The sequence below is a fragment of the Botryllus schlosseri genome, chromosome 14 (assembly GCF_051294905.1).
Source record: "Botryllus schlosseri isolate E-star chromosome 14, Bs_hap1, whole genome shotgun sequence".
NCBI lineage: Eukaryota > Metazoa > Chordata > Ascidiacea > Stolidobranchia > Styelidae > Botryllus > Botryllus schlosseri.
The window spans coordinates 20,196,806-20,215,436 of NC_137249.1; the positions used below are offsets into that span (position 1 = coordinate 20,196,806).

An 18,631-nucleotide genomic window follows, 5' to 3' on the forward strand; every position below is an offset into this window, starting at 1 on the left:
GAGAAAATCCAGATTACATCCATTTGCAGAACGTTGATATAACGAATGCATATCAATCCCAGTGCAGTCGTCGGCAACCCTTCTTGCCAATTGTTGAGGTCTCAAAAAGTGGCTTACCATACTTTTCTCTGTGTTCGGTTTCGTAGCGGTCATTATGTGTGGACAGTTTAGGTGGAACTCATGTATAGAATAATCTTCGACAAGTCGGCTGTGGCGTGGGCTCAGAACGACGCAGCTACACATGTGAAGGGGAGCTCAGATGAAACTGTGACACTTCAAAAATACGTGTTGGGACCGAAATTCGATCTTTAGACTCTCGTGCCCCTGGCGGTGGATTAGCCAACTGCACCAACCTTCACGATTCGTACTCTGGTACAAATTTACATTGGAATTATGTCAAGAACTCCAATATTTCCCTAACGGACAAAAGCGCAATCGTCAGTAAGTGAGCAATTCTAGAAACTCATCGTAACAATATAGTTCTTGGCGTCACCGAGAAAACTGAAGATCTCTCGCTGTCTATATTCCTTTTAATTCAAGTAGTTTTGTTGATTTGACATCATACCAGGTTGTATGAAATGCTATTGTGATCAAAATGTTATATTTTCCTCATTTCCCGCCAACTGCGATCGAACAGTGTCACTCGAAAAGCTTCAGGTTTTGTATACCCCTAATGTGAACCTAACTTATAATTCCCTACCCCTATATATAAAGTCTCTAGCGCAGTGGTTCTCGAACCTTTTTATACACGCCCCCTTTATGTTAGTGAAGAATTTCGCGCCCCCCTTATCGTCATATAACAAAATGCAACCAGAATGCTGGCAATCCAAACGGATTGTTTGATGGCATGGAATCAGACTTGGCAACTAGAAAACTTTCAGCTTTTCAAAATTATATTATAATTATAATTAGAGATACACAGTTTTTTCCGAATTAGATTAGAATTAGAATTAGAGCTACAAAATTTTTCCAAATTAGATTAGAATTGGAATTAGAGCTTCACATCTTTTCCCTAATTCGATTAGAATTAGAATTTCTGAATTCACAAAAAGTCTAAAATTGAATTAAATTGTGAATTATAAATAAATACATAGAAAATCAAGCTCAGTTCATATCAAATCACGGTACATTCCCATAAACTTGATAATGATTAACGTCTGTACATCAAGCTTGTCTCGTTTTGCACTATACCAGGGGTCACCAACACGCGGACCACATGCGGCCAACTTTCTGATTTGTGATTTTGGAAGAACGCGATAAACAATTTGAAATAGTGAAATTGATTTCAAGTATCAAATTATTGTAGTTGTTTCAAAATAATCCATTCGCTTGTGCAAAACACCACTATTCCTCACGAGCTCAAATGGTTTCGGCAATGGAAATATCGTTGGAGAGTAAGTTGATATGAGCATATTGCCTTGACGTAAAATGGCCCAAACACTGTCAATACCGAGACGCTTATTAAACAGCCTAGGTCTTTCCCACAAGATCAATCTTTAGGATGAGATAGTCTTTCAGCTAGTAACATGTCCGCATATCCACAATATTGATTCATTAGTCGGTGAAAAGCCTGGTAAGGTTTCGTGCGCAGCTTATAGTTCAAAATAAAATGAAGTGTATGATCACGATATTTCATGTTTTTTTTTATGTACTTTCATAATAGAATATTACTTCTTTTGTCGTAATCAAGCCCATCGCCCATGTTAGTGAGCATGGCGTTGCACTAACGTAAAGCTTTAACAACACGGATGCTCAATTGTGTGTGGGCTATTTTGCATTATTGCATGACTCTCTTGTATGGCTGCAAAAATGCTAATATTTCAGTCATGCCCACGAGTTCCCGAGCAGCAGCCTTAAGATGAGGAAAACTATTTTATCCTTTCCAGTAACTCAAAACATCGCAGTCTATGATCTCATGCTCTGCTTCGAAATCTCTTTCCACTTCATTCTCTAATATATTTTCATTGGTAAGATCTAAAGCAGTCATCCTCTTTTTACTTGATGTAGTCATGGGCATGGAATGAACAAGCCAGTCTTAACAATCTCTTTTTCTTCGCTGCTGTACTGTTCGTGAACGAAACTGGAATGTTGTTCGGAGATAACAAAGTTAGTATGTCAGCATGGCTATTGTTCTTCACGATAAATACTATGATGGTACGATGTATGTAAGTAATGCGATGGCGCATTGACGCTGGATTTCCCTGTGCGAGAGTGATATTCTTGTTAGCTCGCTGCAAAATGCCGCGGACAAAGAGGCATTTTCAGGAAAACAATAAGTTAGATTAGAACTAAAATTAGAGCATAGGAACATTTGACAAATTAGATTAGAATTAGAATGAGAGCATAACAGCATTTCACAAATTAGATTAGAATTAGATTACGGGTATTTCGCTCTAATTTAGTGAAATTAGACAACTAGGATTTTGTAGTTGTCCAAGTCTGCATGGAATGTTATGGCTATCGATGGGAGGATTCTGAAATATGACATTCGGACTATATACAGAACCGGAGGTAAATCGCGCGGAGCGCAAACAAACAGTTGACCGCATCTACGCGCACCTCTTCAGATGCTTTCACGCCCCCCTCCAGGGGGACGGGTCCCAGTTTCAGAAGCACATCTCTAGCGTGCCCTAACACTTTGCAGTGTGTCAATAAGCGGCTAAGCAACCCTAAAATGCTTCGAGTGACGTTACAATTAACTATACAATGTACCAAATCAGTATGGATCACGAAGAGAAGTCATTTCTACAGGAAGTAGACCAAAACTACTTGAAACACCGTCAAAATTGGTATTGAAAAATCCTCTAGGTAGGCTGGCGGGTGCGACGCGTCCGTCAGTCTGCTGCGTCGGAAATAATCAACGAGACATTTGACGGTTGCGATATGTATGTCCGTAACTAAAGCAAGCGGGATAGCTAATCGTGCTGCGAATCTTGGAATAGTGTATAAACTCCATAGTCTTGGTATTCGCGGTAGTTCGTTACGTTGGTTGAACTCCTACCTTTAAATGATCCACATCACTAATGAAATGTATAAATATATATCTCCGATTTGTCGGAATTTATACAGCAATCATCAAGTGCTTGGGGTAAATAATTTTGTTACCATGGACTGGTAATTCGGGCAAGTATTATGCGTATAAGTAATACATGAGTATTCCGAAGAGGTAGTATTTTTGTTATTACCTCTGTGCAATTGTAAATGTAAAATGTCATCAGTGCCAGTAACGTATCGCGCCGTAGATGATGGTTCCATCCACCGGCGCAGAAGTTTAAGTCCTATATAGTCAGTAGTCAGGGTAAAAGCCAGAAAGAAAATTTTTTCAGTTCAAATTTTTGCAACGATACAGTGATTTCGTAGTCGTGCTGTGTCGTAACTGGAAATATGGCGGCGCAATGTGTTCAAGCAATCGTTGAATATAACCGGCTTCAATTATTATATAAAATAACATAGTTAAACATTAATTCAATACCGCTAATATTAAATTGACCAGTGTGCCACTCAAGCCGCCATTGTAACTCACGAAGTACACCTAATGTAGGAGAGTCAGGATATACTGATATAGTCATTCAAATTTGCCTACGCACAAGGTATATGATAAAAGCGTCCGGTTCGTATGAGTTAATATTTTAAAAAATATGTCGGAACGTAACCGTGTAGTAATGGTCTTTACGTCACGGACTATGTAAGCTATGGATTGTTTGCACTTTTGGCGCGAATTGATAAAGGAACAAATTACAAGAGTCACTTGCTACGCCGGCAGATTGTTTGACTTATCAATGACGAAAGACCATTGTGTACAAGGGGAGTGATAGTTAATTGCTGAATTTTAAAGTCATACTGATTCGTTGCAGGGCTAGGGAGGCAGATATTGAATAGGATTCAGACATTCGCATCGTGTTGTGATAAATATGACAATATACGGACCAGTTATACTGATGTTTCAGCAAGTGATCTGCGTAATTCCGAAGCCATGAGATGTACTGAATTTTGATATATATGCAACTGTTACAATTGTTTCATTGTGTTGTCGTTTTTTTGCATGGTCGCCGCGGAACAACAAATATTAGCCTCGTGAGATGCATTCGATCGAATATTATTGTAATCTCGCTTTAGAAAGAATATGTTCACAGTTTTGCTCATCTCTCGTCGAAGAGTTATGCCGTGACTATGGTAGAGGCCAACTTGTACATGTACATTAGGGCTCTTCAAAAATGACTTTTTTTCTCAAATCGTGCTGGCTACTTGATAAAATTGTTAGGTTACCTAATTTAAGCCCACACACAAAATCTGGAATTGAACCAAATTTTGTGTGTAGGCTCAAATTAGGTAACCTAACAATTTTATCAAGTAGCCAGTACGATTTGAGAAAAAAAAGTCATTTTTGAAGAGCCCTAATGTACATGTATACCTTTCTGTCTGATGCGTAGGCCACCTAAATTTCACATTGTTCCTCGATTTCTGCATCTCTAGATACTGTATGTGTAATGTGTCTATCATTAATGTGAAAAAATCAATGATTACCTAATTAGGAGGAGTTGTCGAGAAAGAATATGCCTGTATTCACTGTGAAAATATTGCGCGGAAGTAATTTGCCCCGTTCGGGAGATGATATCGCAGACGCCTACGTCACCGTTGCATTTCGAGGTAAGATCACGACCACGACTAACGTGCCCGATCGGCTGTGGCAATTTGGCCATTCATCGTTGATTTTGATCAATGTTACATAATCGTACGTGGCCTTGACTGCCACGCCGGAATGTAATGCAAAGAAAAACGCATGTTGCTAATTTTTGTCACCTAAATCAGTGCTTCCGAACCTTTTTCAGTTCGCGGTTCGCGACCCACTTTTACCGCAATGTTTCGCGCGACCCACCATATGAGATAGACCGAACATATGAAGACGTAAAATTAGACGCACACAAGCGAAATTGCGCGACAATTTGAGAATACGAGTGAAGCAAGCGGACAAGAATGCTCGTAACAGTGTATTAGAACGGGTATTCAAGTAGTAATTCGTCGTTTACGTCGAACATAGAAGGGTCCCAAGTATTGTATGCTGATTACAATCGGGCTGGATGCATTTTACTATCAACTTTAGCAATTTCAACGCATACACAAAAACACACTTTCCAATTTCGCATTCCTTTCAAAATGACTGTCACGGAAATCTGGTTCACTAATTGCTGTAAACGTGGCTTTAATTCAGAAGAGGAGAATGGCACGAGACCGTCCAATCGCAAGAAGATTAGGTGTTCGGCATTTTTGGCAAATTGAAAAAATGAAGCATTTAGAAATCCTTCACGACCCAACATAAATAGCTTCGCGACCCACTGATTGGGAAGCACTGACCTAAATGAGGACTACAATGATGATAATGACGCGATAGCCATATTCTGTACGATTTGGCGTGGGCATTACATCCTGGATGGCATTGTTAGACTCAGGTTAACGTGACGGATGAATATGGCAAATGAAACCGTATGGTGCTTTTATCAACACGAGGCCGAACTTCAAATCGCTGGCAACGTCTCCAATGCTGGAATCCCCGTATTAAAAAAAGCAATTCAGCTGCGGATAATTCTAATGCCTTTTGCAAGTTATCGTAAATAGTTACCTATACCTTTATTAGCTGCGATACCATAATTATAATTGTTGCCACCATTTGTGCCTGTTCTGTGTGCAATTCATGATCCAACAGTGATTAATTAGGGATGGTGTGAACGTGAGGTTCACGTTCGCGTTCTGTGTGTGAACCTCGGAATTTTAGAGGTTCAGGTTTACAAACGAACCTTGGTAGGTTCTGCACTGTGAACCTTTTTCATATATCAGAATTTTCACTTTATTATAACATCTTTGGTTGAAATTTATGGCATTTCAACTGCGGGCCACTCTGTGCATGGCGCTGACAGCATAAAAAACATACAACATTTAAACGAGCATGCACCTTGACAATGTCCAACATTTTACTTGCTTTGTTACAAAAGTTTGCTCGAAATATCTAGCTTTCCGTATGTGAATATTTAGTGACTCTCTGCTTTGAGCTTGACCCGCAATTACACAACATCAAGAGCGAAATACACTACATGTCACGGAATGATCCTTATTCAACGAATTGATGAAATTGATGTCACTGTCTGATGTAAAATATCTAGCAGGCGCACGGATTCAATCTTGATATCATATGTTGTTTGTATCATAAAAATCAAATCCGTGCGATTGAGGTGTTGACTACTGCTATATAACTTGATAATGTGGTTATATCGGTAGCAAGTATATCGAAACCCGTTTGACACTCTGCTCAATAGCAACGTAGTAATACTCAGACGCCAAGTGCATTGCCCGTTCTGGCCTAGCTTGTTGAGGCGTAAGCTTATATTCCCTTGCAAGTCATCGTCGGAATTGATGACAAAGCGACGGAAGAATTGATTTTATGGGATTATTATATCATTTGATTGCTCCAGTTGATACAATTGCCGACGTTTAAAATGTGAATATGTTCTTTAGCATTGTGGCACTATGTGGCCCGCTACATTAACATGGGCTATCCCTTCACTGAAATGCAGGGCTGGAATTAGCAATATGACGCCCCGTGACGTCATGAGGTTCACGTTCGTGTTCACACAGAACCTTTCAAAAAGGTTCGCGTTCACACGAACCTGAACCTTTCAGAGGTTCACACCATCCCTAGACTGATTATCGAATACCTAATTCGTCATAGGTTCAGAGGTGGAGTCGGGCCACCTAGGTTATACCGGAACTCGACAGGTTTGCACCCGAAGCCGAAAGTTTATTGCAACCTGATTTAAGTCCGATTTGTACCTGAGTATATAGATTGCACCTGCTTGACGGGTCTAGTGTTCATTCGGCCCTAATTAAGGTCGGAATATTTTGCTAAATCGAGCCAGAACTCGAAACGACCGGTCATATTCGTGGGTAGCGAAGAAGCGGTCAACTGAATTTTTTTCGCGCTCTGCGCGATTTATCTCAAATTCACGCGTGTTTCTCTATATATAGACCAAATTTCATATTTTGTAATTATCTCATCAACAGTCATAACCTTCCATGCCATCAAACAATCTGTTGAGGTTGCTAGCATCCCGGTTGGATATTGTGATAAGACGATAAATGGAGTGCGAAATTTTTCACTATCAAAAAGTGGGGCATATCTAAAAAAGGTTGGGAACCACTGGTCTAAAGCGTTTAAATATATGATGCAGATTCCGCACATTGCATGTGAGTTTGAAGGGATTGAGTCAAATTCTTCCATTCAATCCGAGGACCTGCCACTTTTCGTACAGAATCATGCTCGATCATGTTGAGCTACCTGTGGCATGAGTTGGAATTTCCCAAACATATAACTAGTGAACACCTTCACTGGCCAGATCTCAGATTGACATTTCACATCGCCATCGGCAATTGCAAAGTCGCTAATGTGACGCGGGGACTATTGCTTGTTGGCATTGCGTAAAGCTCAGTTTCACACACGATGCCCTAGCTCTCCAGCCATTGCCGTATGGAGCGAGCATCAGCATGTAACCATTCGTGAAAACCGGAATATAAGCAGTTAGCTAACCAATACAGCACATACGGCTTATAAGTTTCTAAGGTGCTAAATCTATTACCACTGAATGAAATATCAATTAATCATGATATTATAACCTTAAACATTTAGTATGTGGTATACAAACCTAACGTTTAAAGATGATATTGACCTTATAATATGATATGTATAGTGTACAAAACAATGCACATACATTACTTCCCACTCAGTACACGGCATGTGTTTTACCGAATCAATAACGTGTTGATGAATTAGGTAGGGATTGCCTCGGTTGCGATAGCGATGTTATGGATCGGTACGGACGCCACAAAGCATGGTATAATAAGTATTACGTGGAGCAACAAAACGACACGTGGGATGTTATATGTCTGTCCAGCGCTTGAACTGGTTCCTAAATTATACGTTTCCTTATGTTCCCAATTCGCACTATCTGAAAGCAGTCGTATATTAGGCTTCTCACTTGTAATTGTATGAACTATCAGACTGCAAACAAGGCATTGTAAAGCGATCTGGATACCTTAGTTGGCTAACAGTGAAAGTTTGAGAACAAGGCGTATGATAAATATACGACGCTGTTTGCAGTGCCATTGATAGTTTAGATTCGTTGACGCCCTTGGTAGATAGCGATCATAATCGCAAAATGAACTATTGCATTTCGATATGTGGAAGCTCTTGCGAACAATACAACCTACATTAGGGTGAAATAACAATTCGAAATAGGACTGTATAATAGGGCACTTCAAAAATGACTTTTTTTCTCAAATCGTACTGGCTATACTTGATAAAATTGTTAGGTTACCTAATTTAAGCCTGCACACAAAATTTGGTTCAATTCCAGCCAGTAACCGCTTTGCTACAGGAGAAGAAAGTTTCTATTTATCATATAAAAATAAATAATAAAAAATTTGAAAATTTTCTGTTCACCCCATGAAAGTGTTAGGCCAGTGGTTCCCAACCTTTTTCATCTCGTGCCTCCCTTGGCCGAAGTTTAAGCCCAAATTCCCCCCTTACGAAAAATCTGCCCGGTGATTAAAAAAGGTCCTTTTTACCGTTCAAACACCTGTCGACTGGGAGAATAAGACGGGCGGTACCGAGTGTTTGTTTCTAGCAGGGCTGTAACAACACTTTGGAGACCTCCAAAAACAATGGTCTTGGTCCCAATCAAACAATTTCTGGAAGGCTTGCCGCAACAGACCCCCACACTTCCATTTGTGTTTTCGGCTTACCATGCACCAATCGTTAATATAACTGCTGTGAAAAATCAGTATGCATATATTTACTGGTCTCGCGATTTTTTTTCTCAAGTTTGCGTATGCATCTGGCCAATAATATTGGTACTTTGATATATAGCAGGGTTGACCAGACTCGAGTCACAATTTTCTGACGACTCGATGTGACTCAAAATATGGAAACGACTCGACTCGACTCGAGACAATCTGTGTATTGACTCGACTAGTACCCGAGTCATTGTGCATGACTCAAACCAAGCCATATGACTCGAGACTATAAGACGGCCAAGACCGACATTTCATTGTAAATTCGAAGAACAGTAAAGTGACCACCCTATTGGAATTTCGTCTATTGATCCTATCCTGGTACTTGAAAATGCGACAAGAAACTGCTCAAAGTGAGGAAAATTAGTATAATATAAATTCAAATCATTCAATATCACCAAACAGAGTTGTAAAAAGTGGGTTTAACAAGACTTCTACTGGAAACTGAGCCGTCAACACAATGACTTGGACTAGGTCTCGAGTCATAATACCATGACTCGGACCCGACCCTCTGCTCGGTGACTTGGACTCGGACTTGACTCAATGATGAATTGAAAATCACTTGACTTGACTCGAGTCAAAACTATGAAAGTGAGATTGACTTGTGACTCGGAGCCTCGTGACTTTGTTACAGCCCTGAGATATAAAAGACACGTGATCAGATTTCCTGCTGGAGCTCGTTGAAATTTAGGACACCCATTACGTTTCGGCAACATTGCACCAAGCTTAACATGCCTTTTTTGATCGGGTAGCTGTTTACTAAAAATAAAGCAAGGCCAGCGATCTCTTTGACTTGAATCGATGACTTTGGAATATTTTGTCACTGTCTGAAAATGTTGACTTGAAAATATAGGATAAATACTTTCACCACAGGCCTTGTTGTGATAGATTCGGCACGAAATTTGCTCGCTTAGGATATATTTGATTGAGAGGCCGTCGCTGGCCTACAAAATTGTCTTTCGAACTGCAGCACATCTGAACTAGTTGAAAAAAAAACAGGTGGAATTTGTATGTGGAAAAGAGATTTCAAATAGCATTTGAACATACTTCCATCAAATAAAAATAGCCATAAGGAGCATACGTTCGGATATAACTGGCTGACTACATGACAGTTCGGACATGAACAATTTGAGAAATATGTTACAATTCTAAAGTGAAATTCCTCCCTAAAAATTGCAAAATTCCCCCCAAGGGGGAATTCCTCCCCGGTTGGGAACCACTGTGTTAGGCTGTCTATAGAAACGATCCTCGCCAAATTTGGTTCAATTCCAACCAGTGGAACTGGAGTTATTGCCGACGAAAAATTTGGATTTGAATAAAATAGTATTTACGGTGAGCACAACTATAATAAATAAACGAAGAATCGGTCACCGTAAATACTATTTTATTCAAATCCAAATTTTTCGACGGCAATAACTCCTCTTCCACTGGTTGGAATTGAACCAAATTTGGTGAGCATAGTTTCTATAGACAGTCTAACACTTTCATGGGGTGAACAGAAAATTTTCAAATTTTTTATCATTTATTTTTATATAATAAATAGAAACTTTCTTCTCCTGTAGCAAAGCGGTTACTGGCTGGAATTGAACCAAATTTTGTGTGCAGGCTTAAATTAGGTAACCTAACAATTTTATCAAGTAGCCAGTACGATTTGAGAAAAAAAGTCATTTTTGAAGAGCCCTACTGTATAAACCCGTCCTGTTGCCCAGACTTGAAATTTTCTTGTAAATGCCAGAACTGAATAGTGCTAAACGAGTCAAGCACGCTCTTCAGACATTTGTTATTCTCTTGTACATGTAAATGAATTCTGATTTGTAATGAACTGAATTTGATTCAATATCCAAGTACGATGCCGCTATTTCGCACATTTATCGTACCGCGCAATAGGGTTGACAGAGCGCACTTGTCACGACATGATAGGAGGACAGCATACAATTCGGAATGGAATTTACTAGGGATGGTGTGAACCTCATGACGTCAGGTGACGTCATATTGCTAATTCTAACCCTACAGTTCAGTGAAGTGATAGTCACGATACCTACCCACGACTCGCCCCGCATTATGCCACAATGTCGAAGTACATATTGACGTTTTAAGCGTCGTCAAATATATCAACTGGGGCAATCACATGATATAATAATCTCATAAAATCAAGATCTTCCGTCGCTTTGCCAACAATTCCGACGAGGATTTGCAAGGGAATATAAGCTTACGCCTTAACGGTGTATGATAGGCCAGACCGGACAATGTATTCGGCGTCTGAGTACTGCTACGTCGGAGCATACGAATATAGCAGGCCCCGGCGACGTTGATATTGAGCGGAGTGTAAAACGGGTTTCTAGACTCGCTACCGATAATACCCTATTAACAAGTTATACAGCAGTAGCCAACACCGCAATCGAATGGATTTGGGTTTTATGATACAATAAACATAATGAAATCAAGATTGATCCCGTACATTTCGAGCCAAGTTTTGTAACAAAGCAAGTAAAACTTCTCAGATTGCCACGGTGCATGCTCGTATAGTGTTGATTTTGTGATGCTGCCAACGCCATGCATAGAGTGGCCCGCAGTTGAAATGCAATAAATTTCAACCAAAGATGTTATAATGAAGTGAAAATTGTAATATATGAAAAAGGTTTACAGTGCAGAACCTACCAAGGTTCGTTTGTGAACGTGAACCTCTAAATTTCGGAGGTTCACACCCAGAACGCGAACGTGAACCTCACGTTCACACCATCTCTAGAATTTACGTCCTCAATGCACCAAGCAAAATCCCTAATTGCGTTTTATAGTGCAATGATATGCTAGTGATATGTATTGACTAAATATATCAGAGGTATCAAACTCAAATGTGCTCGCGCGCCAATTTCCTAGTTTTTGATGACGCCGCGGGTCGCAGCATCATTAATAGAGATATTCAATGTATATTTTCCAAGTATGCCTTATTTAAAGGGACCTTGCAGACAGGCATTCCACAAACATCGTGGAAATGTAATTTACTATTCTACTATTCACGTTTGATACGGAAAAAATCACATTTTCAAATATTTGAATGAAATTGTTTTTATGTGCCGGGCATAATTTTTTTATTAATTAATGAGTTATAGACATCATGCGAGAGGATGCATCATTGCATCGTAAAACTGTAGGGTTATAATATTGCAGCTAGTCGACCTTTGACGTGGCACAATTTTATGTAGATTATTTGAAAATCTATACTGAATATTGATCTGATAGCCTATCAGAGCATTTTTGCGGTGTAGCATAATCCTGGTTTGATATAGTCGTGATAAGTAAGGCTATTGTTACTGTCATTGCCAAAGTCAAATTAAATCAGCGTCAGATTTTGCCTTCGATTGTTATTGCAACATATCAATAACAATTTAAATATAATCATTATTGAGCCATAGTAATAGCATTGCTTCTTAACCTTTTTAGCGGTCCTACCCCTTGTGCTTCCAATAAGATTTCTCGTAGCTCCTGTCCATTTTCAACACAGTTTCTGATGGTACCTATATTAAAATCAGAAAGCCCATTCACATAAAATCGCGCGTAGCGCGAAGACTTTTTCCATTTGACTATATTGGCCAAGAAAATAGCCCACAGCTTTATTCCACAATGCATCTCGTACACCCTGATGTTAAAATTCGTACCCTGATGGGGTCAACGGACCCTGGTTAAGAACCCCTGGAATAGAAATCGTCAATGGCGAAGAATTCATTGGTGTTACAGCTGTAGAGCGTACTACTACCTTACTCGCCCCCGATAATAATGAATAACATGGATAAAGAGAACAAAGAACACGTAGCCTGTAACCAACTATTATACGTCACGGGGACACAGAATACCAATGGTTGCAATACTGACCTGATTCGATAGCGATATACCCTCCGCAACGTAAGCTACGACTTTTTGATATATTACTATTCCCCATGACAGTTTCATTGATTGTTGCGTCCGTAGGATTACCAAGTCACCGTTCCGAGTCGCTAGTCCTTCTCTGATTTTAACGTTTGACCCGACTCAACTCGAGTCATTCATATATAATCATCCGGTCAATCCGAAATTGAGTAATTTTACGAGAAGGTCGCACCTAACCAAACCACAATTTTCAGTCACGAATTATCAACGGATCATGTTTTATCATCCATAACTAGAAATGTTACGTAATAGCTGATACTTTATCCATCGCATGGTAGCTCCTAAATGTGATGTGATAGTGAAGTTTCTTGAGATTTCAGTGATTTTTATAGCAGTTTTAGCAGGAACTTTAGGTTCTTATATCTAAAAAAGATGTATGGAACTTGGTTATATTGTTGAATACCTGAATTTCCAAAATGCCGTCGCGGGCCGCGTGTTGGAGACCTCTGAAATATATGATTATTACTGATACATGGCATGTCATATAGCCAATAGCCATGGTGCTAAAGACGAGTTTTGCTTATCCAAGATTTTGACAGGTACATTGTAACGCTTTAAACAGCAACCACATCATGCACCATGTAGGGTCGAACTGACTTTCATCGTTGTCGTAGAGGTGGTTTTTACCAAATTCATTATACAGCCCGGATCCGCATATACTCGCTAGTAGGGATGGTGTGAAGGTGAGGTTCAGGTTCGCGTTCTGTGTGTGAACCTCAGAAATTTAGATGTTCACGTTCACAAACGAACCTTGGTAGGTTCTGCACTGTTAACCTTCTTCATATATTAAAATTTTCACTTCATTATATCATCTTTGGTTGAAATTTATTGCATTTCAACTGCGGACCACTCTATGCATGGCGCTGGCAGCGTAAAAAAACTAACACAAAACGAGCATGCACCTTGACAATCTCAGAAATTTTACATGCTTTGTTACACAAGTCTGCTTGAAACATCCAGCTTTCCGTTTGCGAATATTTAGTGACTCGTTTCAGTTGTGAGCTTGACCCGCAATCACACAACAATAAGATCGAAATACACTACATGTAGGTAGTCAGCGAATGAGTGGTATTGAAGCAATCAATGAAATTGATATCGTTGTCTAATGTAAAGAATCTAGCAGGCGTACGTGGTCAATCTTGAGGTCATATGTTTATTGTATCTGTATCATAAAAACCACATCCGTGCGATTGGGGTGTTGGCTACTGCTGTATAACTTGTTAATAGGGTAATATCGGTACCAGTGATAGAAACCCGTTATACACTCTGCTCAGAATCAATGTAGCAATACTCAGACGCCGAATACATTGTCCGGGCTGGCCTAGACCGTTAATGCGTAAGCTTATATTCCCGTGCAAGTCGTCGTCGAAATTGTTGGCAAAGCGACGGAAGATATTGATTTCATGGGATTATTATATCATTTGATTGCGCCATTTCAGCATTGTGGCATTATGTGGCCCGAGTGGTCGGTAGGCATCGTATAGTACTGTACATTAATATAGGCTATCACTTCATTGAAATATAGGGTTGGAATTAGCAATATGACGTCACGTGACGTCATGAGGTTCGCGTTCGCGTTCGCACAGAACCATTCAAAAAAGTTCTCGTTCACACGAGCCTGAACCTTTCAGAGGTTCACACCATCTCTACTCGCGAAGATATCATGCCTGAATAGTGCGTTATAGCGACATTCACATCTTCTGAATGGCTATCGTGATGATACCTCATCAATTCGCTATAAATTGTCTACATAATGTGATACTCATTCCAAATTCGATCGGGAATTATCGAGGAAGTCCTGCTCCAAGTAATATATGACGGTTTCCGAGAAATGTTTGTTGTTGTTGTTGAGTGCGTGAGTGTAGTTACGTAAATACCATATTGTTTCGTTTGTCTGCAGGTAAATTAAAAAAGACATCAACAGTCGACGACAATTTGAATCCTGTGTGGAACGAGGTAAGATTTACTTGAAAAGATCCGATTGTGAATTTTGAATTGGCCACTAGATGACCGGGACATGATATATCGTGCTTTTCATTCGGTATTGATATTTGCTAACTTACGTTGAACTCAGGTTGCATTTAAAACAAACACTATGTTTCAGAAATGTTTTAAACAGTGTTTTAAAAAAGGCCTTCATAATTTTTTTTTCATGGTGTACAAATATGCCATAATTGTGTAAATACTTTTCCGAAAAACATGTTGTAAGTGAAAGTTTGCAAATTTTGAAGTACTCGCAACGAAATGATGTCAATCCATTGTCCGAATTCACATTGAAAATTATGACCGATACCGGTATTATATTGTCCGTGTGGATACGCTTCTGGTGTGATGGCTGGTAATAAACAACGCGATAGTTTCGCTTAACCCATATCATTTGCCGCGATACAATAAATAAACACCTCTCATATATGTTATGGGCGGGGAAAGCAATCAACTTTATATTCACCGACATGTTAAAAATTAAATGTAGTTATGATCAATGATCATGCTAATTTGTAAACAATTCCATGGATTGATAGTCTTTTCCTTCCTAACGGTATATAAACATAGCAAATTGCTTCAAGACCCTTCGCCGTATAAGGCGTCCGAGCGTAGCTAGTTTCTAACAGTATATTCCGTTCTACACATGCCCTACACTTGCAGAAGATAAAGTTTGTAGCGGTGTTGGGATCAAATCACCATATAACTTTAATTCACAAGTCATAACGAGTCACCGCATATTTTGGTTTGGTTCGAGTCATGTAGACTCATCTAAAATTTTCCGATTTCGTGTTTCACATTAACAGATATATGTGTCGTTTGATTTAATGTGCAGAGGCATATGTGACATGCCCAAGGCTTAGAACAGACCACCCAAACTTGTCAAACGTGGCGGCATGTCATTTATAAGTTACAAAGACATTAAGAGTCAGTTGTTCAGAATGCTGTTCTTGGGGTATACTCTATGCTAAATTCTATGGGAATATAATTCAATCTAAGTGGCTCTTATTGACTGAATGTCGTCGAATTGGCCTCGAATGGACCAATTTGGTTCTTGTTCAATCATAACCTTTTAATTAGCAACCATTGGAACGAATGTTGAATTGTGTGTCTTTGGTTTTCTATGAACACTTATCCCCACAATCCTTTTGGGCATTCGGCCCGGTCTCAACGACCGATTATCGAAATTGCGCACAAAGTATATCGTTTTTGCAGTGCTCATTACTGGTTCTCACAAATCAAATGTATTTGCAATCTTTCATCCAGTAGAATCCGGATTAGTGTTAATAACGTGGTCATTTTTAGGGCGGCTGAGAGGGTTTGTAAATCCTTGAGAAGTTCAATATTTGATGACTTGAAAATTGACTCGAAAAATTGACTCCGATTCCCGAATCGTTCCGTGTTTCTCATTCGCCGAGTTCGAAACAAGAACAATTGTTTCGCGGCAGCGAGAAACTCGGTTTAACGTTACTCGTTTCATCCTAGCACTGCTTTCCAGTGCATGATTTCTATTCAGACTGGAGCCTAGCCAGGCTGTGTTTATGCAAAAATCTTCGATTCGAGACATGTAACGGTACAAAGATCATTCTGCCTCCAATGTTAAGATCGATAAACATACATACGTGTGAAAAACCATAACCATAGTGTCATCGGAGATTGGCGAAAATAGCGATGGCCGATAGTCGGCTTTTATCCAGGATTGTTCATTTTAGCTCAATGGAATCTTGCTTTATAGGAATTGACTTTCGAATCGAAAAGCCCAGTGAAAAGCAAGGACACGATCACATTTCGCGTCTTGGACAAAGAAGGGATCCTTTCTTCCGACAAGTGAGGATTTGATGAATACTTGGTTACATCGTCTCATACCAACTCGTGCATAGTATCACTAATCGGGTTGCATTTGAAACAAACGGTGTTTTAAAACGCTTTGTTTAAAACATGCTTCAAACAGTGTTTTAAACAACACCTTTCTAAAAGAATTGTGTTTTTTCAAGTTGTAAAATTATGCCATAATTGTGGAAATACTTTCCAAAAACACGTTGTATGAGCGCACGGACAGTTACCACCCGATACAGTCAACGTATATCGAAATGGGATGGTTGGAACCCTCAGAATAGTCGGTTCAACAGCAATAGAACAGATATCTCGCCTAAGGAGCTATATTTACCCTATACTTTCAATTGTCAATGCCAATCCACTGACGCCACAATTGAATATTCGTAACGTCATGACTTGAAAAAATAAAATAATAAAAACAATAAAAAACATGGTTCAAAGAAGGGCCTTCTTTTGAACATGTTTGTTTTAATTGATTTTTGTTTTAAATGCAACCCTAATCACGAATACACACCTAAATTTATGCAATCAATTCCAACTGTTTCCAGCGAAATCTGTTTAAAGGTCGTTTGTTGAACTTGACTGTGAGATAACAGTAAATTTTCCTATACTATTCCCCGTATTTCCCCGCCTCATGCAATTCAATATCATAATCATAATCATAATAAGCGGGTTTATTACTTTCGTTCGCGCTATAGGCAATTAGGTCTGTATATGTAACATTCACCACAACCTAATGCTCGATGTAACATTGTTCGATATGGACCTTTCATCTGTCTTTCGTTAGTACTCCCTTTTCATTCGGTTCCTTGTATTCGTCCTTATACGGGTGTTCTTTGGGCTTTTTGGTTGAGACGCCGTGCCTCATGCTACTGCCGACACCAGAACCGTATTTCTAGCGCCAATGGCGGTGGTAAAGTCAAATGCATTAGCATTTGATTTCGCCTTGTTGACCTACTAACGTTGCTCAGTATTTTGAAAAATATGAGAGAATTCGTGCTGAGTTGTAATCTCTTTATTTGAAATACTGACACATGATAAGTGATTAATGTCCAGACGTACAAGCCCTAACCGTGATAGGCGCCACTCTTCTACATTTTCCAAATAAATAATACTAATTACGAACTACGACAATCCCCCGACAATATATCGGCATGAGTCGACCTTGACTCACCCGTGCTTATCAGATATGGTAAGACACAAGCCTTATCATCACTTCAATGATGGGTTGAAAGAAATGAACATTATGGACAGAAGCAGCTATATGTAGTATGCGATCATCATATCTTGATGATAGCATGCAAACACATATATCATACCATACAAACAAACAAACACATACCGCACTTATCATCATGTTAACTTTGCTTGACTAGCATGCTGATCAATGACTTTAGCCAATATTGCGTCAAATAAAATGTCTAAATAACATTTACAAACATTACTAGTAATTTTACGCCAACGTAGCCTAATTGGGACCAATTGGAAGTATATAGGTCCGTGATATTGAAAAGGATCAAAAAGCTAAATAACGTCAGATCGCTGCTTAAAGATGTGGAACATTTAGAGTATTTACAACACTCATCATGTAATCTTTAGCAACCAGGTTCAGCACCGAGCTGCGTACTGATGCTGTATCACAGTCGTGGTGTTCCTACATTCGTGTTCCTTACTCACCAAGCCGCTATTCCCATTCTATGATTCTTGAGCTGGAGATTCTTAGACCGGCTCATCTGGGCGAGTCGCGACACGTGCATCATTGCAATTTTCGAAGGCGGATATGGAAATTATACTTCAAATTTACACAACGTTTTGTGCGAAGAAAGTTGTCCATGCATATTTGTTATCAATCAATAACGATTAAACAATCCTACCGAAAAGAAATCTATGGAGAGCTTTGAGCTACTCATTCGAGCGAAACGATAAACAACGAGCACAAATTGCAAATTGTGCAAAAAGCACATTGAAATACTGCTAATTTCCTTTTTCGTAGACTACTGAAAGTTTATAAACTGTGTCGCAACGTAGGTGAACCGTAAGGTCACGGAGC

The 18,631-nt window shown here is 39.4% G+C and overlaps 1 protein-coding gene across 11 annotated transcripts in view; it reads left to right on the forward strand.

Moving 5' to 3' along the window:
* Positions 1 to 2,433: 2,433 nt before the first annotated feature.
* The window catches only part of LOC145455760 (myoferlin-like), an 83,352-nt gene continuing 67,154 nt past the window's right edge, over positions 2,434 to 18,631 (forward strand). For 10 of the 11 annotated variants that reach the window (XM_080333750.1, XM_080333751.1, XM_080333743.1 and 7 more), the window contains exons 1-3: positions 4,446 to 4,647; positions 14,663 to 14,718; positions 16,481 to 16,572. In XM_080333750.1, coding sequence (XP_080189876.1) covers positions 4,554 to 4,647; positions 14,663 to 14,718; positions 16,481 to 16,572 — 242 coding nt within the window. In that variant the 5' untranslated portion in view covers positions 4,446 to 4,553. Of the gene's footprint in view, positions 2,512 to 4,445; positions 4,648 to 14,662; positions 14,719 to 16,480; positions 16,573 to 18,631 lie in introns of those variants that run through there. The other variant, XM_080333747.1, reaches the window with a different exon arrangement.